Raw genomic sequence first — 22,975 nt, 5'->3', positions numbered from 1 at the left:
AAAGATTTCACATTCAGTCAAGGTTGGGATTTGCTGACTTCTAGAATTTCTTCCAAATCTACAACTTAAATGGTACGAATTTTTTTTTTTAAGATTTATTTTTATACAAGAACCGGGGTACAGGCTAGATGTGTGGGAGGGCGAGAGGATTCACCAGAGACAGAGCAGGGAACAGAACAGGCAGACCAACTGAAATACACTGCTGAGGGGAGCAGCAGGCAAGACAGAAGAGGTCTGCCCCGCCATGTGGGTATCTTCGCGGCTGGTGAGGATCGAACTGCCAATGCAGAGGCTGCGGACAGCTTCATAGCACTATGCTCAACTGCCTGCGCCACCAGGGAGGCCCAGCTGTAAAAAATTTGTAAGAAAGGAAAAGTCTCTGCCCTCATTCAAAACTGAAGATAAAATTGTACAGCATTATTTCTTTGAAATCAAATTTAATTTTGTTCTTAGTGTGAATTTACATAGTACTCCCAGTTTATAATAATTGTCAGTTTTTAAACCATTTCTGCTTATGCTAATTAGAATATTTCCCATTTATTTTTATTTTCCTGCTATATTCTCAAACCTTAAAATGCATGATTTGCCTACATATAAGTTTCAAATTTGTTTCAAGTGAAATTTAAAGTCACAGAGTTTGTGTGTGTCCCAGCACCACTCACAGACCTAAAAACATACCATTTTCTTGGTCTAAGATTCCTCCTGTGTATCTGGAATAATTCTTAACACTGCAGATATTATTTCCCCTATCTCTAACAAGTCACTGTCTTCAATTGCTCTGCATTGTCCTGGCTAAAGATTCACTTGCATATGGTTAATTGTTATGTAGTGACAGCACAGACTTCTCACTTCTCCCCAATACTGGGAATGTTAAATATTCAACTCAAATCCTAGAGGCTTGAGTGTGGCTTTCTGGAATATGAGGCTGCAGAGGACTCTGAAGTTGTCTGGGCTCAACAGCAGATGCCATGATTGATGTCTATCTTAGGCTGGAATGGGGAAGTAGAAACACAAATGTCACATATATGCCATTGCTGGTAAGGGTATGATTTAGTTTTTATTTCCAAAGGAATGATTTAAAATCTAATTTTAAAACATTTTACTTCTTCAGGTTATAAAGCATAAGTTTAATGAAGTTAGCAAATCTAGGTGTCCTTAGAATTAAATTTTCCTGAACAAACACATGGAGCTTTCTGAAACATTTTTTCCTGGAAGTGAAAACAAATAGGTACACTACTCGATGTGTCATAAGGTATTAAAAGTAACTGAGACCTACGATTCTCCTTTTAGAGACATATGGCACTCCATTAGTAAGAGTGCCAGGCATTAAAAATAATGGAAATCCCATTCCATTACCCCACAGCCCTAACATCAATTTTCTTAACTTTGAATTGTGCTTATTTGTACCCATGTTCCAAACATAATCATGAAACATATCCAATCATCTTGTTTTTTACTTGTCATTGAAAATATTTCCCCCTGCTTTTATAATAGCTATAATTTTAATATCTATACACTATATTTGATGAGTTAAAATTCTTAACATACCAACTTTTAACCAATTTGTTTATTTCATGTCCTCCTAAGTAAGATTACAAGGTCATTGCCATTTAAAAATTTAAAAACCACTGTTTTAAGTCCACTTAATGATACGACAAAATAAACTGTTAAGTGATAAAAGTAAAAAAAGCAAATACTTTGATTCTATATTCTAAATTAAAAAAAAATCTATCTAGAAATTATTTCTTTATAATATGTACCAGACATTAGCTATGTTCTTTATTGGCACTATCTCATTCAATCCCCAGTTAACAATCCTGAGGCAGGTGCTATTAATAGTTCCATCCTGCAGATGAAAGAAACAGACTTTGAGAAATTGAAAGATGGAGTAGGAAGCAGGGCAAGAGGTTAATTATAGAAAAACTTGAAGTGCGTTCAAAGGTAGAGGAAGCGCAGTGGCAAGGACAGGTGACAGCAGAAGTCCCCAGTTAACTGGGCTGACAGGCAACAAATGGGAAGTGTTAGCTTTGCCAAAAAACATAGTAACATTTTTGATTTGGAAAGGTAAGGAAGGAAAGATGAGCTAAGGTAAACGATAAAGTAGAAAATAAATCAGACTGACAGTCTATTAGAGTCAACTTCTTTAAACCAATTGGGAAGTACATAAATCTCATATAACATGCAAAACCCATTCATATTAAAACTACATTTAGGGGAACTTTAAAATGTAAATTGGAGATAAGTTTATTGCATATTGGGTAGGACGGTAAACTGTCTTGTGCTAATTTGCTTGGCAAATTTCCCAGATGATCTGTAGCATCCCCTGTTAAACTGTACATGGACCAGTTTTAGGAAGTTCAATAGAAGCGGTGGGGATATCTTTCAATGAATTTGTGAGTTCTACATTTTTCTTGAAGGAGACTTTGTGGGTGGCAAACACTTCTCAGTAGAACTCTTTATAAAATTTACAGTTTCATTTACAAAAATATAGGTGCAATTACATTTAAACAAAGTGGCTAGGTAAAAATCCAGCTTTCCTTATTTGATTTATGAAATAATGTGCCACAAAGCTTCTTTAAATAGCAAGATAATCCAGTAAAGGTACTATTCATTTGCAGTTAAAAGTTGCAGCTAAAAAAAAAAAAACCAACTTCATTAAATTAAAAAAAAATGTCAGTTAAAAAAACTGCAGTTAGGGCCTCCCCGGTGGCGCAGCAGTTGAGCGCTGGGTTGCGAAGCTGCCCGCAGCCTCTGCAGCGCCGGTTCGATCCCCGGCTGCTCCCCGGCCACCGGAGGAGGGTCCCACATGGCGCGCAGACCTCTCCTGCCGCCCGCTGCTCCCCTCAGCAGTGTACTTCGTCCTTCTGCCTGCTCTGCTCCCCCTCTGGCTCTGGTGAATTCTCTCACCCTCCCGTGCTTCTGACTGTACCCAGTGCTTGTATAAATAAATAAATAAATCTTAAAAAAAAAAAAAAACTGCAGTTAAATGTACATATCTTACTCTGACCTGCCTCGCCCCTCCCTTGCCATCAGTTCATTTTTATTTTTTCACCATCACTGATATTTTTGGTCTCCTCTAATTTTCAGGGTTACTAGGCAAGGTCCCCTATTCTCTCCACAGCACTAATCACAACTAATTTATTTTTATAAGTTCTGTCTTAATGTCTGTTTCCCCTGGCAGACTTTAAGCTTCATAAAGAGGGCAGAGGCTCCATGTGAGTTCACTGAAATACAGTATCCAGCAGCACAGTTTGGTCTACATATCGAGAGTGCAGGAAGTATCTGTGAATCTAAGACCTCTGTTGTTAAATATAATTTCACTAAAATACAAGAAACCCTTGTACATACATTCTTAGCTAAACTCTAGGAAGCACCACAGCTCTCAATTCACAGATCAGAATACCAATTCCTCATAAAGATTCTAACTTCTGGCTATAAGGAAAGAGTGATAAAAGGAATTTGAAACTGTTGTATAGAAATATTTAAATTACTGCAGCTTAGTTTTTCCATTACCTACATCCTCCCTTCCAATGTGCAGAAATAAATTGAGGGGGAAAAGGCAGAATGTGGAAAGTAAAGGATTGAGAGAGAGAGAGAGAGAGAGAGAGAGAGAGAGAGAAAGAGGTCATATCTGCCAGCTCACAAAATGGAGATATGGAATGTTGCTTGCCACCAGGCAATCCAAAAACATTTTAACAATTCAGCATTACAGAGAATAAGACCTTGGAAGCAGGCAAAGAGTGACCAAAACGTACTGTTACAGGGTACTTACAATGACAAGATTTTAAAGGGAATAACTGATGTGGCAATTTTAAACTGAACATTTTCTCACTGTATAGCGGTGCAGGGAGAGGTAGAGAAGGAAAATTCAAAAGAAAGGGACAAGATAAAAAGAAATATGTGCTCCTACTCAGTAATACTGCATGATGACAAGAGTATATCAACAAAATCGAGGAAAGAGCAGTAAGCTGGGAAAGTGGGAAAAAGAACTATTAGATGCCTGACACTGCCACACTGAAGGAAGGAGAGAGGCAAAGGAAGAAAACAAAGATACCTTTATCATTAATATTCATGAGTTAGAAACAGTGGTCAAAAGCATAGGGAAGCGAAGGTACAGTAGACAAGGTTCTCATGGTTGGGGAAAAACATACAGAGCACACAGAACAGAAGGCCACAAGGTGGAAAGACAGACCTGCAGGGGAAGAGGTTAAGTCCTGAGGGCAGAACATACAGAAAGATTTACAACTGAGTGGAGCTGATCATTTGGTTTATTACTATTAGCTGATTCCTCTTTTCCCCAATCTTCCTAAAACTTTTCAAGAATCCTCTGCATTTGTGTGGATTACTTTTTTACACTTGCACAGCCATATGTATTTACTATTACTAGGAGAAACAAAAAAATTGGCTTAGTGTATTGTTAAATGTTGGCTGAGGGGCGCAGATCAGGTTGAAGGACTCAAATTACTCCTCTTTTCTTAAAGAGGGTCTTAGTGTTGCTAAATGGTACAAAGTTCTCTCCAGAGCCCAATTCTTCTGTTAACTGAGTAGGCCTCATACCAGAGGTTATCATCCCTGCTGTTATGACCTTTCCAACTCAACTCTTGTAGTTTTGACTTCCACAAATCTTATCTCCTGGTGGGCAACCTGACATATCAAAGACCAGTAGAGAGATTTTCAAACTATGTTCCAAGAGGGGACACTAAGTGGGTGAGGCTTGGCTCTCCCAAATTCAATTCCACCAGAGAATGCTGTTTTATATTGGGGTGCCCTTTAAGAATTCATGGGAAGAAATAGTTAAAAGGCTTTTTTTTGCAGTCAATACTTAACTTCAAGATACATTTCAAACCACTTGTTATAGGGCAGCCCCGATATTGAGCGGGTTGCCTGGCTGTGGGTCCTCACCTGCGTGCTTAAAAAGGACTTATTAATACTCCACTGCAGGCATACACAAAAGGTTAATAAAAGGTTTATTTACAAGGGAAAAGAAAATAAGGAAAATGTACAACTCAGGGAGAAAATAAAGTCTTTAATGCATCCTACCCGATCGCCGACCTGGAAACCCAAAGGCACTTTCAGAGCTGGCCGAACGCTGCTAGCTGGTGGAGAGCCAAAATGGGGGACCCCTCCAAAGCCCACGTGTCTGCCTTATATCAACCTGGCTGCTTAACCCCACCCTCAGGTCCCAGCCACCTTCCCTTTGGTGGTGATGGGATTTGGAGTTCCCAGTGTCTTTGGCTTTGGCCTGGGGTGGGGGTGGGGTCCACAAAGCCTGTACGGAATTAGCTTTAGGACATCCTTTTCCCCCTAATACGGAGGATGGCAGAACCCATTTAAAATAGACAGGTTTGCGGGGTTTGGGCTGCCCCTCTCCCGGTCCTATAACACACTTAGTTTTTAAAATAGGGTCTTTTCTAATGAGCAAAAAAATATATTTTTAAATCTCTCTCCCTTCCCCCATTTTATAGGCCATAAAATAGATATTTAAGAGTTAATCGGATACATCTCCTTGGTCCATTTAACCTCTGAGGACATCGAGGGATTTATGCGTACTATGTCTTGCATGTATCTTGCAATGAATTATTTCCCGTCATCGTCAGACAATCGAACCTGGGTACAGACCAAATTTGGGGTGTGAAGTGGCACATGTGTCAGAAAGTTTTAAGAGCGGCAAGAATGACAGATGAGGCAAAATGTGAGCGGACACGAAGGGGAAAGCGTCTCTCTTCCAGAAATCGAAAGGCTGAACGGCACATTTCCTAACGGGAAAAGGCTTTTCTGCCCGGGAGAGGCCTCCACTTCCTTCATCCTCATGAATCAAGTCTGATCATGGCTTTGGGTAAATCTTCTGAGCCCGTGCTCTCAGAGAACGGATAGGTTTCCTATAGGTTAAGTAGATTAGGGGGTTTCCTTTTCCCCTGCTTCAGAATAATAAAGGGGTACCAAGACGGCAGGCTTGGAAGTCGTGGCGACCGCGACAGGGGGGCAGGGAAAAGAGGCAGAAGCCGCGCGGTCCTGCGGCCCCCGGGCCTGTCAGCGCTTCACTCACCCACCCAGCCACCCACCCCCATTCTTCGATCTAAACTTACCAGGTGGGAGCGACGCCCCTAGGCAGAGAGCGCGTAACTGGGCTGGGTCGGGCGGAGTCTCACTGCGTTTCTCAGAGACGCTGCCGGGAAGAGGCTGAAACCCTGCAGCCGCCGCCGTCGCCACCGCCTCTGTTACTGGGGGGTCTCGCCTCCATCGCTGGCTGCGAGAACTCTGCGGGCACGTGACCGGAAGTGCCAAGGCGGGCCTGCGGGCCACGTGACCCAGAGCGCGGCCGCCATGACACCTTCCGCTGGCTTCCTCCCTCCCCTGCCAGTTCCCGCCTGTTTCATTTCCTCTCGCTCGTCTCAAGCAGTGGAAGGGTACCGGAATCCTGGCTGGCGCACCCCCTTTGGCCTAGAGCTCCTCCGGTCCGGGTCGGCGCCGAGTCTTCGGCCGTCGGTCGCCCGCTGACTGCAGGCCACAGGGAGCGTAATTGCGACCGCGGCCTGAGGGGGAGGGACCACGCGCAAGCAGGGGCGTGACCTGTCACGTGACTAGGAAGTACCGTTCCCAGCGTGTCCCCGCGTCCCCCGGCGCTTCGAATGACGTACGCCGGGGAGGAGGAGCGGTAGCGAAGGGTGAAGTCGAGGTGCCGTTCTCAGAGCGGGGTGAGTGTCCCGACCCGAAGCCGGGGAAGGGCTGAGTCACCGCGGCTGCGGGTGGTGGAGCTGGCGGAGCGGGACTGAGCCCTCGGGGCGGCTGGTGTGGGAGCCTGATTTTGAGAACTTGCTTTCCGAGGCTCCTCTCCTGCAGAGGTCTGAATGCAGTATTAAAGCCAACGCTGCGAAAAAAGTAGCAGGTGCTCTAGTCGAGGACCTTCTCGTGGGCCGGGACTGTCTCCGGTGGAGCGTGCAGCCGCGCGGGGCACAGCACACCCACTGAATGCATGAATGAGCTTGTCGCCCATTCGTTGTCTGATGTGGAAGAGTTGTATTTTCGTGGATAGAAAGATTCCATTATGAAGAGGGGAATTTCCAACTTCCCTGCTTGTAATATCATTACTTTTTGCTTCCTCCTCTGTTTTGCTAATTTGCACACCCAGCTGGGGGAAGGAGACCGCTGTGGTTTGTATTTGGTGTGTGAACAGCAAACACTCATTTGGTAAATAAAATGAGTACTGGAACGATGAGAAAAACCTTTTCTTGATCCTAGTACTCTTTTTTTTTTTTTTCTCCATCAGCGCGGGAGAATATCTGGATTAGGTTTGAACTCAGGTAAATTCTAGACACAGGTCCATCTCCTAGGCTCTCTGTGACCCTGGGCAAGGCGACCCCTCAGTAACTTGTTTCCTTGACTTTGGTAAACTTTTATGGCCACCTTGCATTGGTTAAGTATTTGGTGGGCTGATATTGTCACTGACTTAAGTAATGCTTAAACTCAACTTACAGAAAGCTGACTTTTGTTACATGGGGGAAGATTAAACAAACAGGTATATTAAGCCATGGAGGCAGAGAAAGTTTAAAGACTCAAAGGAACAAAAGATAGCACGGAATAGTTGAAAAATAGAAGATAATGTAAGGTGGGAGATGGGGTTGGAAAAAGCAGTGGGGATGAGATCATAAATTATATAAGAAGAACTATTGAAGGTTTGTAGACAGTTTTTTTTTCTTTGTACTTTAGAAAATTTTATGGAAAATTTCAGACATAGACAGTAGTAGACAGGATAAGATAATGAATCCTTATGTTCACATAACCCAACATTAACAATTATCAATATTCTCCTGTTTTTGTTTGTACAAAGTTTTAAAATTTCTAGGCACTCTTTATATCAATTGTCACATTTGATTAATAGCAGTGTTCAGTTTGAGCTCAATTCTACTGTAGTTGACGGATGGGAAGATTTTATTGATTTTATGTGAAAATTTCTTTGGATTTTAGTTGACCTCTTGCTGTTGAATCAAAAGTGTAACATGACTACTTAAAAAACATACCTGGTGTTACACTAGGTTGTAAGATAAAACATTGTGTCCAGATAAAGAAATTAGTGTTTCTAGTCTATGTTAATCCAACCACTTAAGGAGTATTATGTTAAGGTCTAGACACCACATTTTCAGACAAACTAAAGTGATTTTGAAGAAAGTTGACCAGAACAGAGGGATTTGGAAATGGTCAGAATGATTGAAAAATTGGGTATGTTAGATTTTTATCAAACCTGATAACACTTTTAAATATTGAAAGTTTTTTTCCCCCCTGAAAGGTTGCTTTGGAAGGAGTAAACTTATCCCCTTGCCATTCGGAAGAAGTCAGCTGTAGAAGACACAATTTAAAATGATAAAGTTCTAAATGATAAGATTTCAGCCCAATATCAAAAAAGTACCTTGTAACAGAACTGTGGAGGAGTGGATTGGACAGTTTCATGAGAGGTAGTGCTTCCTTCCCTTGACTGAAAATGTTCAGGGATCTATGGCAAAACTAATTACTGAATTAAGTAGATTTATGCACTGAATTAATTATGAAGTATTCTTCCACCTTGAAAATTCTGGGAAGTAGTACTTCTGCTGGACCTTAAATAAGTAGATTTGGAGAGTAAGGTGTCGTTTCAGGGAGGAGTAAGCACAAAGATAGCCATTTTTGCTAAGAAAGGTAAATTTAAAGTTGTTTTTTTGACACCATCTCCCAGTCCTTACAGCCATGTTCTTGCAGAATTTAAGTCTCTGAATCCATTACTTTCTCCCAGCAACTTCTCTTAACTGACATATGTTTATCTTGTGTCAGTTTCTAAAGTCTTTATTGGTTATTTGGCATTTGCTACCTTGTATCTTGTTAATTTCTATCAGGTATCTTTTGTTGAAGCTCTTGTTCTTCTTTGTGCTGTAATTCCCTGCACCTTACTTCTTACTTAGTAGTGGGTGCATTCATTCATTCAGCAGATACTTATGGAGCCTCTTGTAGGCAGGGCAGAGATCCAATGACCTATTCCTATTAAGCACTATTGAATAGTTAACTGATGACTATAAGGGTGTACATTTAAAGATTGCCCTCTAATATGATTCTTTTAAAAACAGAAGATTTACAATTCAAAGAAATGCAGCAGTTAGTATTTTACCGTAGAAGAAGTTGGCCAGCTTTCCTTTGAAATCCTATGGTGTACATTGTACTTACCTCATATTGTTATATAGAGTAGGATAGGATGGAGGGCCTAGAGAATCTGGCTTGATTCTCTGGGAATTTTAGAGTTAGGAAATGTTAGCAGTACTAGTTGACTGTTTCATACAATGATACCTATGTGTATTTAATTCCATCTAGATGCTAATCATATCCAGAGTAAAGATTCTTGTCCCACTACCATGATACTCTCTGTTGTTCATATATTCATTAGTGGAATGCTGCATAATGGCAAGTGTCTTACATTGTTTCGCAGGTTTTAGTAAGGAATCCTGTGCCTATTACTCAACGTAGTTTCAACTTTCTGGCTAAATGACTTTTGTGCCAGTGATACCGGAGTCCTACAGCCATGTTCTTGCAGAATTTGAGTCTCTGGATCCATTACTTTCAGCCCTGAGACTGGACTCCAGTCGTCTAAAGGTGAATTTCTTTTTCTTTTTTTTTTTTTAAAGATTTATTTATTTATTTATAAGCACTGGATACAGTCAGAAGCGTGGGAGGGTGAGAGAATTCACCAGAGCCAGAGCGGGGAGCAGAGCAGGCAGAAGGACCAAAGTACACTGCTGAGGGGAGCAGTGGGCGCCAGGAGAGGTCTACGCGCCATGTGGGACCCTCCTCTGGTGGCCAGGGAGCAGCCGGGGATCGAACCAATGCTGCAGAGGCTGCTGGCAGCTTCGCTACCCAGCGTTCAACCGCTGCGCCACCGGGGAGGCCCCTGAAGGTGAATTTCTTAATCCTTGTATCAGTTTTATTTCTGTATTCGTATTTTTGTGTGCTCTTTGTTTCATGTGCCCCTGCCCCCCAGTTCCTTGTGTTTTATAGAACCTTGGGTGTTCTTACCTGTGCTTACATACCTTACATACCTTACATAGAGGTAAGGCCCATAGCTCTTTCTTGACCTATTTCTGAACTGTTACTTGAATTCTTCTGTCCCATATTTGGAATCCATGATATTGATTGCTAAATATTTTTTCTCATTTGTTTTTCTGTCTTCTCTCAGAAAGTAATGTATTTGAAGTTAAAATGTATAAATGAGTATACTACTTCACATTTTGAGCAACATGAACCATTGCACTTATACTACGCTCATTGTAAAAAACATAAGTTTGACGTATCTTCTGTTTTAAGGAACTGAACAAAAGATGTTAGCTCTGAAGGAGAGAGGATGTGCTTTCTTCAAATCCTGAGTTCTTTTGATTATACCTAAGAATGACATGGGTAGAAACAAAAATCTCATAACCAATTCCAAAATTGTTCTTGAGACTTCTTGCTCCTATCCCAAAATACCTTTCTTGCCTCTGAGCAAAGGGAGAATAGGAAGTAACAGGAAAAGTAATATGACAGCAATTTTGAGGGTCAATATCAGTCAGATGTTTTTTCAGACGCAAGTTACGGAATATCTTACTAATAAGTGCGTAAGCAAGAAAGGTATTTATAACCTTGTTATAGGTTAGTGTTTCTGGGTTTTGTATAGTCACCTAATGATATTCCTGAACACTCAGGCTCTTCATGTTTCCTATTCTACCATCATTCCTATATTGGCTTTTGGTCAAGGTTGTAAATACAGTAAATGTCTTGGTTTCTGTCTTCATGTCCCCATTAGCATCTCAAACAAAAGAGAGGGCTAAGGACAAATACTTTCTTATCTTTAGACTCACCTTTTTATCTAGGATGGTAAAGCTTTCAAGTCACTCCAGCAGGCTTTGTATTGCTGCAGTTGAGTCACTTGGCTCCCCCTAGATGCAAGACAAACTTGATAAGTGAAAGCTTATGGTTTCCATCTCCTATAGTGGAGAACAACAAGATTGAAGAAGGTTGGGAATGTTTGTCAGCCATCCAGTAATCTTTGCCAGGACATTGGGAACAGTATGAGCAAAGCATGGCCACTGCTTTTTTGTGGTGAAGGAGAAGAACCAGTAGGCTGAGCGTGTGGGGAGACATAAGAGTACCTTCATCTTTGTCCTCTGCAGTCTCCCTTGCTCTGAGAGCTGTGGGTGTTTTGTGCTAATCATACAAACTGGAAATGATTTAAGTGAGCAAATGATTCAAGTGGTTGCTTTATCCCCTAGAGACTTATTTGATCTTCCAGGATTGGAATGACATAGGCAACATACACAAAAGATGAATGGCTTATAACTGGCTTTCATCAAGGGAAAATTGCTCATTCATACAATTCTGCTATTCAACCATTTTGAGGTTCAATTAAAAATTTAAAACCAAAATGTTCTTTCTTCTGTATTTTCCATTATATGAGAATGAGAAAATGAGTGTCATTATGTGGTGTCCATCTGGGCAGAGAGTGGAGTTGTGGGAGGAACCTGGTTCACAGATCTCAGTATTTCCAGTGAATAGTTTTATTTAGTTAAGAGACCATGATGACCTTATACTTGTCTGTTTTATGCTTTTTAGTGCACAAGCATAGCTGTGTCTCGGAAATGGTTGGCTTTGGGCAGCTCAGGAGGAGGACTCAATCTCATTCAGAAAGAAGGTTGGAAGCACAGGTTTTTTCTTCAACACAGGGTAAGGTTAAGGGACAGCCCTGTCATACATCATTCAGAGTATTTTTCATAAATGCACATTTCTCCATTATAAATAATGCTTTGAATTAAAAGAAGAATGTAAAACTTGAAACTGAAGAGTAAAAAAAAATGGTCCTTTTTTGAGGAGCTGCCTAATATGTTTCCTTTTATGCTCTAGGAAGGTGCAATTTCTCAGATTGCCTGTTGTTTACATGATGATGATTATGTTGCTGTAGCTACCAGGTGAGAAACTATTTCAAAACTGATCTTTTCCAAATGCATTCTAAATTGACCGATGTAGTTGTATGTTAGGATGACCAGCCATCCTGGTTTGTTTAGGACTGTTCCACTTTAGCACTGAAAGTCCTGTGTCTGGGGGAACTTGCCATTCCCTGGCAAACCAAGATGGACAGTCCCCCTAATGTTTGTCAACAGTGCTAATTTGCGGCAACTACATTTCAGTGGCCTTAAAAGAAAGATAATAGAGATAATTTAGAACATGTAAATTCTCCATTATACTGGTTTTACTGGTGAAAGCAAGGGCATTGGCTTTCTACTTCCTTTTTTCTGAAGAACAAAAGTTTACTATGTTAAATTATATTTAATATAGTTTATACTGTGATATAGTATGTACCCTTTTCACCACTGCCATAGATTTACTTTGGTGATTCAATTCTTGCAGTCAAGGTCTTGTGGTTGTTTGGGAATTAAATCAAGAGCGTCGTGGGAAACCAGAACGAATTTGTGTGTCTTCAGAACACAAAGGCCGAAAAGTTACAGCTCTTTGTTGGGATACAGCTATTCTTAGAGTTTTTGTAGGTGATCATACAGGGAAAGTTTCTGCCATCAAACTCAACACATCTAAACAAGCAAAGGTGAGAACCAGTTCAGTTCTTTGTGTATGTGGGCGAGATATAAGGTGTCACTTAAAGGACACGATTTTTTTTTTAAATAAATTTTACATTTATATTCCCCATACAATTGCAACCTCCTTATTTTGACCCCAATCCCTCCCCTCCCCTCCTGCCACCCCCCCATAGAGTGTCTCTGGTTCATAGTTTTTTGTTGATTTTCACTTTCTTATAGTTATTCATTTTCCTGGTCCCTTATTTAAGTTTTCTAGATTCCTGCTATGAGTGAGACCATCCGGTATTTTTCTTTTTCTTTCTGGCTTATTTTGCTGAGCATGATCCCTTCCAGTGCCATCCATGTTGCTGCAAATTGCATGTGTTTATCTTTTTTGAATGCTGAGTAATATTCCATGGTGTATATGTACCACATCTTCTTGATCCAGTCATCTATTTTTGGGCATTTAAGTTGTTTCCAAAGCTTAGCTATTGTAAACAGTGCTGCTATAAACATAGGGGTGCAGGTGCTCTTTGGAATTGATGTTTCTGTGTCCTTTGGGTAAATACCTAGGAGTGGAATTGCTGGATCATATGGAAGCTCTATGTTTAGTAGGTCCAGAAATCTCCACACAGCTCTCCACAGTGGTTGGACCAGTTTGCACTCCCACCAGCAGTGCAGGAGAGTTCCTTTTTCTCCACATCCTCGTTAAAGGACATGATTTTATCTACTATATTCTTGGGGAACTGATCTAGAGCCCAGATGATTAATTTTGGGAAGACTTATTTATATGTGGTACATAAAGTAGCCTGGCTTATCTAGGTACTGTTGCACAGTGGTTTCTCTGATGGCTTCCCTCTAACTTCAGTAATTTGCACTATTTCATGTGTGTGGCTCACTTAACTCAATCTTTCTTTTATATGCGGCTATTAAGAAAGAAAACATGCTTATTAGCGTGTGATTAAAATAGCAAGCATACATATGGCATCAACTGTCGGGACTCCTAATTTTTCTCGCTGGTCTATGGTGTATGTAACCAATTATGAATGGAATCTTAAAGCACCCCCTGGATTTTGCTCAGCTGTGTGGGTCCCCAGGCTTCCCGCCATAGTTATGGTTAGAGGAGAGGGATTGAGGCTCAGATCACCCTAACAAAACACCCAATCTGTTGTCAAGCAGAGTTGACAATCTCTCATTGTTCCTCTACTCCCAGGCTGTTAATATCAGATGTGTGTGGCATTTCTCTCTCATTGGCTTATTTCTGTATAGGGTCCTGGTGGAAAAGAAGAATTCTGCCAATGGCTGACTTACTGTAAAGAGAAAGCAATTCTGTGTATATATAATGATAAATTTTATTTCTTTGTCATGTCCCATTTAGGTAGCTGCTGCTTTTGTGATGTTTCCTGTTCAAACAATAACAACCGTTGACTCCTGTGTTGTCCAGTTAGATTATTTGGATGGAAGACTACTTGTATCTTCACTTACTCGATCCTTCTTGTGTGACACTGAGAGGTATATTGATGAAACAGCAGTCATAAGATATATAGAATGGTAGAAGTGGACATGACTTTAGAAATCCTGTAGCCCATGCCCCTCAATTCAACTATACAGATATTAATTAGGGACCAGCTGTGTGCAAGCTGATGTTAGAGAATAGAGAGGAGTGAGAGGAAACTGAGACCGTCCGGTATGTGTCTAAGAGAAGTATTCAACTAGCTCTCCTGTGACACATGGCCTAAGTGCCATGAGGGAAGACTAAATGATTAGAAAGTCTTCCTATTGAGTTTATTTAGTTGTTTAAATTTGTTGTGTATTTAATAGATTTTTACTAAAGGGTAAAAAAGGATGAAAAATACTGAGTAATCCTTTGTCAGAAATTAAGCTTGGGACCAGAGTTCCAACGAATGGCCGGCCAAGTAGTGTGTCTGTTAGTGGTAGCTGTGAAATACCAGGACAGAATAGGAAATGAATATTATGTATCACTGTGCTGAAGTTCCTCAGCTATTGTTTCTATAGGGAAGTAGTCACTGGCATTTTTTTTGTTGTTGTTTGCCCTAGCCATCTGCTATATTCCTCAGGACCATCCCTCTTTTAAACATTTATTATGGAGAATCTTGAGAATATACATGAAAAGAGAAAATTGTGTAATGATCCCCAATGAACCCACTAGTTAGCTTCAATATTTTTTTTTTAAAGATTTATTTATTTATTTATTTATTTAGTTAGTTAGTTAGTTAGTTATACAAGCACTGGGTACAGTCAGAAGCACGGGAGGGTGAGAGAATTCACCAGAGCCAGAGCCAGGAGCAGGCAGACTGAAGTACACTGCTGAGGGGAGCAGCGGGTGGCAGGAGAGGTCTGTGCGCCATGTGGGACCCTCCTCCGGTGGCCGGGGAGCAGCCAGGGATCGAACCGGCACTGCAGAGGCTGTGGGCAGCTTCGCAACCCAGCACTCAACCGCTGCGCCACCGCGGAGGCCCTAGCTTCAATAATTTTTTATGGTGGGGGGAGGAGGAAACTTTTTTTCTCCCCAGACCTCTGAACAGTGTTATTTATTTATTTATTTATTTTTTAAAGTTAGATTTATTTACTTATACATGGAAGAACTGGGGTGTAAGCCAGAGGTTGGAGGGCATGGTGTGAGGATTCACCAGAGACAGAGTGGGGAGCAGAACATGCAGATCTACTGAAATACACTGCTAAGGGGAGCAGCGGGCAAGACAGATGATGTCTGCTGTGCCATATGTGGGTTAGCTCCCTGGCCTGGGATCGAACTCAGGCTGTAGCAAATAGCGTAACAGCGCTGAGACTTAACCCCTATGCCACCAGGGAGGCCCAGTTATATTTAATTTTAACATTTTTTTCTAATTGAGGTAACATTGGTTCTAACACTGTACATGATTTAGGGAAACTTCTGTAATCTTGGTGAGGATTTTTGCTATATGGAGTTTGGAGGAAGAGGGATATGAGAGAGTATTCTAGTAGGAAGAAATAGAATTTGATGGGGGAAAGTGAGAAAGAATTAGGCATATTCCAAAACCTGCCAGTCTAACTTGAGTTGTAGGAGAAAAAGAAGGTAAATTGGTACCATATTGAGAGTGATGGCCTTAAATGTCATACACAGTGAAGTATTCATTTAAAGAAAGCATATGAATAGGAAACCAGAGATTAGAAATTGAGTCCTTTAAAATTATCCTAGTTGGAGAGTGTGTATTCCCAGAGGTTCATCTGTCTCCAAAGACTGCTATTCTAGAAATCAGGAGGCTGTTAATTCTGAAAGGGTTAAAAGACTTTATGCTGGGGCCTCCCCGGTTGCGCAGCGGTAGAGCGCTGGGTTGCGAAGCTGCCCGCAGTCTATGCGGCCCCGGTTCGATCCCCGGTTGCTTCCCGGCCACTGGAGGAGGGTCCCGCATGGCGCGCAGACCTCCCCTGCCGCCCGCTGCTCCCCTCGGCAGTGTACTTCGGTCCTTCTGCCTGCTCTGCTCCCCGCTCTGGCTCTGGTGAATTCTCTCACCCTCCCGCGCTTCTGACTGTACCCAGTGCTTGTATGTATAAACAAACAAACAAACAAATAAATAAATAAATCTTTAAAAAAAAAAAGAGTTTAAAAAAAAAAAAAGACTTTATGCTGACTGCCAGGGATGGTAGAGAGAAGAATGAGGAGAAAATGTATTTGTTTTATTTTCTTGGAATGGCAAGGTCACATGAGAAGGAGGCCAGTAATAGCAGCTGGCAGGTGTCTGGAATCAGAGAACCTAGATGAACAGCTTGAGAAACAGGAGACATAGCTGTCAATTTACATGGAATTGGAAGGAAGGATGATGCACTTGGTTCTGACTTAGTTCAGACTGTAGATCAGTGATGAAGTTAACACAGAAATCAGCAAGTGTTACCCTTTCATATTTGCAGTCTAAAAACTTTAGTGAGTTAAAGAGCTTGCCTAACATCACACAGCAGGGACGAAGCAGACAAGATTAGAACCTTTCTTGATTTGTTACCCTTCTCTAATCCCACTTACCTCCTAATTCAACCTTTGACCCATGGATCTTTGGCTATTAACTGTACCCTTGAGATTTTGGTGAAGTATTTGTTAGCTTCACAAAGTTTATAACTATTCTTTATAGGTTTTCAAGTTTACCAAACAGCCCTATTCAGAAATTTAGCTAAAATTCTGACAAGTGATCAAAACGCTGAATTGAATTAACACCCTAGGGCCTCGCCGGTGGCGCAGCGGTTGAGGTCTGGGTTGCAAGGCTGCCCGCAGCTTCTGCGGCGCCGGTTCAAGCCCCGGCTGCTCCCCGGCCACTGGAGGAGGGTCCCACATGGCGCGCAGACCTCTCCTGCCGCCCGCTGCTCCACTCAGCAGTGTACTTTGGTCCTTCTGCCTGCTCTGCTCCCCGCTCTGGCTCTGGTGAATTCTCTCGTCCTCCGGCGCTTCTGACTGTACCCAGTGCTTGTATAAATAAAATATAAATAAATAAATAAATCTTAAAAAACAAACAAACAAACAAACAAAAAACACCCTATTGGTTGGTGTTTGAGAATTTGGTGAAAGGGTACACATGAAAGACTGAAAGAGCTAAATAAGTGAAGGTTTTTTTCCCCCTTTGTGTGGTAGAGCTGCTAATTAATCACTGTTTTCCCATTTTAGTGAGACTAGAGTTGATTATGAGAATAATGTAAAACCTGCTGCTGAAATGACATGTTTTAGAAATGCCCACTTTCTGTTACCAGTTTGGGAGGATATAGATAATACAATAATTTGAAATTTTAATTTGTGTTTAATTTTTTTTATTTTCATCAATTTATTTTCTTTCAACAACCTTTTTTTTTTTTATTATAAGTTGAAGCTACTAAAAACTGCCCAAATTGTTAATATGTGAATTTGCTTCTCTCTCTAGCTACTGCCTACTTTCTGTCAGTACTGTTAACCAATAAGGTTGATCCCAGGGGGAATTAAAACAAACAGAAACAAAGAACAGTGGTGTAGTATAGGAAGTGTAGGAAGGAACATTGGCTGATGGAACCTGACATTGTTTTCAAATTCTGATTCTGCCACTTTAAAAACCTTATGAGTTATGACACATCCAGGATATAGAGATAGCTTTAAGGGTTAACTAGGTATATAAAATACTCAGCTTTATGCCTGTCACATATTGTTGAAAATGTAGAAAGTCAGATTAATGAGCATGTAAATCAGAATGTGAATTGAGTGTATTTGTTCACTTAGCAAAAACTCTTTGCTCTCCTCTGGATCCTTAGAACTATGTTAGGCACTGCATAGAGTATAAAATAAGTAAATACATTTTATTTCCCAAATAAGGAACATGAATAATAAACCATTACTCTTTATATTGCATATTTCAGATTCACATGCATGTTCTTACAGTAAAGCTGATTTTACAGTTTTTTCATGAAGCAATTAAGCACAGGGATATTTGTTGAATTTTTTAAGGTCACATAGTAAATCCATACTGGAGAGCATATTACTGGGTTACTGGAAAGTCATGATGTATTTTTTCTACGTTTTTCAAGCAAAAATGTGTCATTACTTTTCTGACAACCCAATAGTTCATTCTTCAAGGAACCATGCTGATATATTGAGCACTACTATGTATTGAGTGCTTTCTGTGGGCCCCAGATGCTGTGCTATACACTGGGAACTCAACTCAAGGAGACTAATAAATGGCTTTTGTTCTGAAGAATGTCATTAACTACTGGCAGTTAACACAGTTACCACATGTAATGTGGTAAGTTCTATGAAAATGTAGCATGGGACACATGTACTTCAAATTATAAGAGTCAAGAAAGAATGATGGAGCTAAATCATAAAAAATTAGAAGTTTTTAGGAAGAATATTCTTTCCATCATCATTACCTTCCATGTTCCCAGGCAGTGTGCTAAGCTATTTTATATATCTTGCTCATACAATCATAAGAGAACAAAATATTCCAAGGTACAGAGTTTTAAAAAGACTTGACATTTTGAGGAGTGAGGAATTTATTTGATGTTTGTGGCAGACAAGTGGTTTAGAGACAAGGTTGGAATGGTGATTAGTCGTTCCCATGGAGTGTCCACAGGTGACTTGGAAAGCATATAGCAGAATTTAAGGATGCATGAAATGGTTTGGTAGCATTCATTTTTTAGATTTGAAAGGGGCCTTCACATCAATTGCTATCCTCTCATTCTGTGGATAATAAACTAAGTACAAATAGAAGTGATTTGTGGCAGTTTCCTGTCACAGAGTTAATGGCAAGTGAGAGCTGGACCCCTTTTTGACCTTTCCATTTGTTGTTCTTTACTGTATATTGTTTATATGAATGAGAGGACATTGTGGGTGGGTTATTATAGCCATGTTGATTGGTAGTGTCATTGTTCTTTCGGATTTTTGTAAGAAAAGTGCTTCTCTTTTATTTGGTGTATTAGAGAAAAGTTTTGGAAAATTGGAAACAAAGAAAGAGATGGAGAATATGGAGCTTGTTTCTTTCCTGGAAGGTGTTCTGTGAACCAGCAGCCTCTGATATATTGTGCTCGTCCTGGCTCCAGGATGTGGGAAGTGAACTTTGATGGGGAAGTTATAAGTACACATCAGTTTAAGAAACTCCTCTCATCTCCACCTCTTCCTGTCATTACTCTAAGGTAATGATTTTGTGTGACTTGTTATGAATATTTCTGAAATTCACATGGAGGAGTTATATTGAAATCTCTGATATTCTCTTTTTTTATAAAGATTTATTTATTTACTCTTATAAGAATTGAGGTTCAGGCCAGAGGTGCGGGGGAGTGAGAGGATTCACCAGAGACAGAGTGGGGAACAGAACAGGCAGATTGACTGAAATACACTGCTGAGGGGAGCAGCGGGCAAGTCAGGAGAGGTCTGCTGCACCATGTGTGTTGCTCCCTGGCTGCCAGGGATCAAATTCGTGCTGCAGAGGCTCCAGATAGTTTCATAGGTTGTGTCTTAACCCCTTGTGCCACCAGGGAGGCCCCGATAGTCTCTATGTATTAGATTTTATGCCTTTTAAGAGTGAAATCGAATTTTATTAAAAAATTCAGAGAAACCAGTAGGCCTTAATCAAGGATCTTTTATATGATTAAAGCAAACCAAATAAGGGCAGACAGTTATGCTCTTGAATTAGTTTGGGGGGACAAAAATTTTTCTTTATAGGGAAATTTTTATGTCTTGATTAAATCACTAATAGATATCTTTGCTTCCTAGATCTGAACCTCAGTATGACCATACAGTTGGCTCTTCCCAGTCTTTGTCTTTTCCCAAACTTTTGCATCTTAGGTAAGTTTCTCCTTTGAAATCTGTAAAGAAAAAAATGGACATTTATCTTTTTTTTTTTTTTTTTTTTTAAATGGACATTTATCTTTTTCTCTGTTTCTTGCTTTGTGGTAGTTAGCTTTTTAAGGTTGTTTTTGTACTAAGCTACTTTTAGAAAATTAGGAAATGACTGTTAGATGTTACGTAAAGTGTTCTATATACAAGAGGAATGAAAAGATTGTATAGATCAGCTCCCTTTCACATTTGAACTGACCTAAACCAATTTGAACATTTTGATTATGTAACATCCCTGGTGGGATGTCACAATGAAAACAAATCTTGGAATGAAGTCTGCCACTCATATACCTGTTTTTTAACAAGCCAGAACAAAAATAGCTGTAGAATTTGTTTTTGCAAGCTTGTGGAAGTTCAGCTTTCTACCCTTTTGGTACTCCGACAAGTACCTTGCCTGAAAAAGCTGCTTGAGGTAGATTCAGCCAGCTGTATTCTAAACATCAAGATTCAGCTGGCTTTCTAGTTGGATGAGGTGTGAGAATGCACTATTAAGTGGCAGCTGAGAGTGCCATAAAGGTTATCTGTGCACAGTAGGGCTTGCCAGTTTCTTGCTCCCTGTTCTACAGGCATGGGGGTGCCACTATTGACTTCCCAGCGATCTGTGTGTAGAGCCAATCTTGAAATCTGCTTATTCCCTCAATGAAAGATTATTTTTGATAAACCTTAGGCTCATTAATAAACTGTATGATGCAGGTTCAGAGAATGCTAGTCAGAGGTTGTTCTAGTGTTTTATGGAATTTGACTCATGATTGAGTTCTTTCAAAGGCTACTAATTACTCTTAGAATGTGATTTTTAAAAAAAACACTTGAAATGCTAGTTAATTATCCCTAGTTAATGTATGTATATGTCGCACTGCCTACACTTGAAGTATTTACAAGTCAATTATAGACAGTATAACATTTTCATAAATGCACAATTTACCCTAAAAATCACTGGGAAAAAAGGCATTTATTTGCCCAATAATTAGATAAAGCATATTAAAAATTCTTCCTTTATAGAATTTACACAGTTTATAATATTCATACAATATATATATGCCTATCTGTCTGTCTTATTACTGGACAGTAAATTCCATGAGGGATTTATGTCTGTCTTCTTCACTTTTATTCACAGTGCTTGGCCTAGTGCTTGGCACAAAATAGATACTTAGTAATTGTTGACTATGGTCCAAGAGTATGTTTTCTAATGACCAGGACACAGTTTGCTTGGTTCTCCTGATAGTTATTCCTTTGAGTTAAGCTATTTTAAGCACCTATTACAGTTCCTGCCATAGCAAACAAAGCACTTCATGATCTGGCTCTGCCTACTCTTAGCTTAAGCAATAATTAATGCCACTTTGAAGCCTTTGCTGTTTCCTCCACCAGTCTTGGCTTAGATTGTTATTTTTGTATGTACTTTGGACTAAGATTCTGCCCATTTCTTTGATCTTTATAAACATAGTAAACTAGTTCATTTCTCCATCACCCTCACTTTTTCACTGTACTCTGAGTGTCCATCCCAGCACCAGATTATCAACTCTTTTATTATAGCAGCAATGCTGGGCACATAGAAAGCTCCCAAATAATAGTTAAATAATTCAATGAAGTTTTTTTTTTTTTTTTTTTAAAGAGAATAAGGAGATCTTTTTGTTCCTGTTTATTTTTCCCCTTCACCTGTATACTTGTGTTCTTATGGTAAACTTTACTGTTCAACTCATATATCCCTCCTTACACCCCTTTGTTTCCTTTTGGGTAATCTGGTATCACTTCCCCTTCCTTAACATTTTAAACTTGCTATTAAGCCTGTTTATTATTAGTGAAAGGATAAGGGATTAGGGATGTATAAATTACAAAGAATCAACACCTATCTAAATCTCTCCCTCATTCATATAATCTAGGTTGCTATTCCTAAGGCATCTTTCTAAGCTGCATATCAAATTCAGCATCAAAATCATGATGTTGTATATCTTTACTTGTGAATCATCTTAGCTCTTGTTTTTCTTTTCCTCTAGTTCCTGAAGATAGCCTTCTGATTTTACTTACCTTGAACTAAGATTCTGTCCATTTCCTCCATCTTTGTGACAAAGATTACTTTTTTTTAAATATTTATTTATTTATTTATTCGTTCATTCAAGCACTGGGTACAGTCAGAAGCTCAGGAGGGTGAGAGAATTTACCAGAGCAGGAAGCAGAGCAGGCAGAAGGACCGAAGTACACTGCTGAGGGGAGCAGCGTGGAGGAGAGGTGTGGGCGGCAGGAGAGGTCTGCGCACCATGTGGGACCCTCCTCTGGTGGCTGGGGAGCAGCCGGGGATCGAACCGACACTGCAGAGGCTGCGGGTAGCTTCGCAACCAAGCGCTCATTCGCTGTACCACTGGGGAGGCCCAACAAAGATTACTTTAAGAGCAGTGATACGGTCTTTCATATTGGCAAAAAAATTTTTTTTAAATATTTATTTATTTATTTATTTATTTATTTATTTATTTATACAAGCACTGGGTACAGTCAGAAGCGCGGGAGGGTGAGAGAATTCACCAGAGCCAGAGCGGGGAGCAGAGCAGGCAGGAGGACTGATGTACACTGCCGAGGGGAGCAGCGGGCGGCAGGAGAGGTCTGCGCGCCATGTGGGACCCTCCTCTGGTGGCTGGGGAGCAGCCGGGGATCGAACCGACACTGCAGAGGCTGCGGGTAGCTTCGCAACCAAGCGCTCAATCGCTGTACCACTGGGGAGGCCCAACAAAGATTACTTTAAGAGCAGTGATACGGTCTTTCATATTGGCAAAAAAATTTTTTTTTTAAATATTTATTTATTTATTTATTTATTTATTTATTTATTTATTTATTTATTTATTTATACAAGCACTGGGTACAGTCAGAAGCGCGGGAGGGTGAGAGAATTCACCAGAGCCAGAGCGGGGAGCAGAGCAGGCAGGAGGACTGATGTACACTGCCGAGGGGAGCAGCGGGCGGCAGGAGAGGTCTGCGCGCCATGTGGGACCCTCCTCTGGTGGCTGGGGAGCAGCCGGGGATCGAACTGGTCCTGCAGAGGCTGCGGGCAGCTTTGCAACACAGCGCTCAACCGCTGCACCACTGGGGA

General features: G+C 40.6%; 2 protein-coding genes across 5 annotated transcripts in view; one reads left to right on the top strand and one right to left on the bottom strand.

Annotated features, from left to right (window-relative positions):
- GTF2H1 (general transcription factor IIH subunit 1) overlaps positions 1-6,546 on the bottom strand; it is a 33,912-nt gene extending 27,366 nt beyond the window's left edge. Inside the window, exon 1 of the mRNA XM_037522737.2 lies at positions 6,087-6,546. The gene's annotated coding sequence lies outside the window, so the exon portion shown is untranslated. The remainder of the gene's footprint in view (positions 1-6,086) is intronic.
- Positions 6,307-22,975, top strand: part of HPS5 (HPS5 biogenesis of lysosomal organelles complex 2 subunit 2) — a 37,735-nt gene continuing 21,066 nt past the window's right edge. For 2 of the 4 annotated variants that reach the window (XM_037522736.2, XM_037522732.2), the window contains exons 1-8: positions 6,307-6,695; positions 9,449-9,612; positions 11,602-11,712; positions 11,890-11,954; positions 12,394-12,586; positions 13,936-14,069; positions 18,984-19,196; positions 19,777-19,848. In XM_037522736.2, the coding sequence (XP_037378633.1) occupies positions 9,505-9,612; positions 11,602-11,712; positions 11,890-11,954; positions 12,394-12,586; positions 13,936-14,069; positions 18,984-19,196; positions 19,777-19,848 (896 nt within the window). In that variant the 5' untranslated portion in view covers positions 6,307-6,695; positions 9,449-9,504. Of the gene's footprint in view, positions 6,696-6,721; positions 7,302-8,284; positions 8,451-9,448; positions 9,613-11,601; positions 11,713-11,889; positions 11,955-12,393; positions 12,587-13,935; positions 14,070-18,983; positions 19,197-19,776; positions 19,849-22,975 lie in introns of those variants that run through there. The other 2 variants (XM_037522733.2, XM_037522735.2) reach the window with 2 other exon arrangements.

The sequence above is a fragment of the Talpa occidentalis genome, unplaced genomic scaffold (genome assembly GCF_014898055.3).
Source record: "Talpa occidentalis isolate TD23 unplaced genomic scaffold, MPIMG_talOcc4v2.1 talOcc4.3, whole genome shotgun sequence".
Taxonomy (NCBI): Eukaryota; Metazoa; Chordata; class Mammalia; order Eulipotyphla; family Talpidae; genus Talpa; species Talpa occidentalis.
The sequence above is the reverse complement of the archived record's forward strand: the minus strand, read 5'-3'. Positions and strand labels throughout refer to the sequence as shown.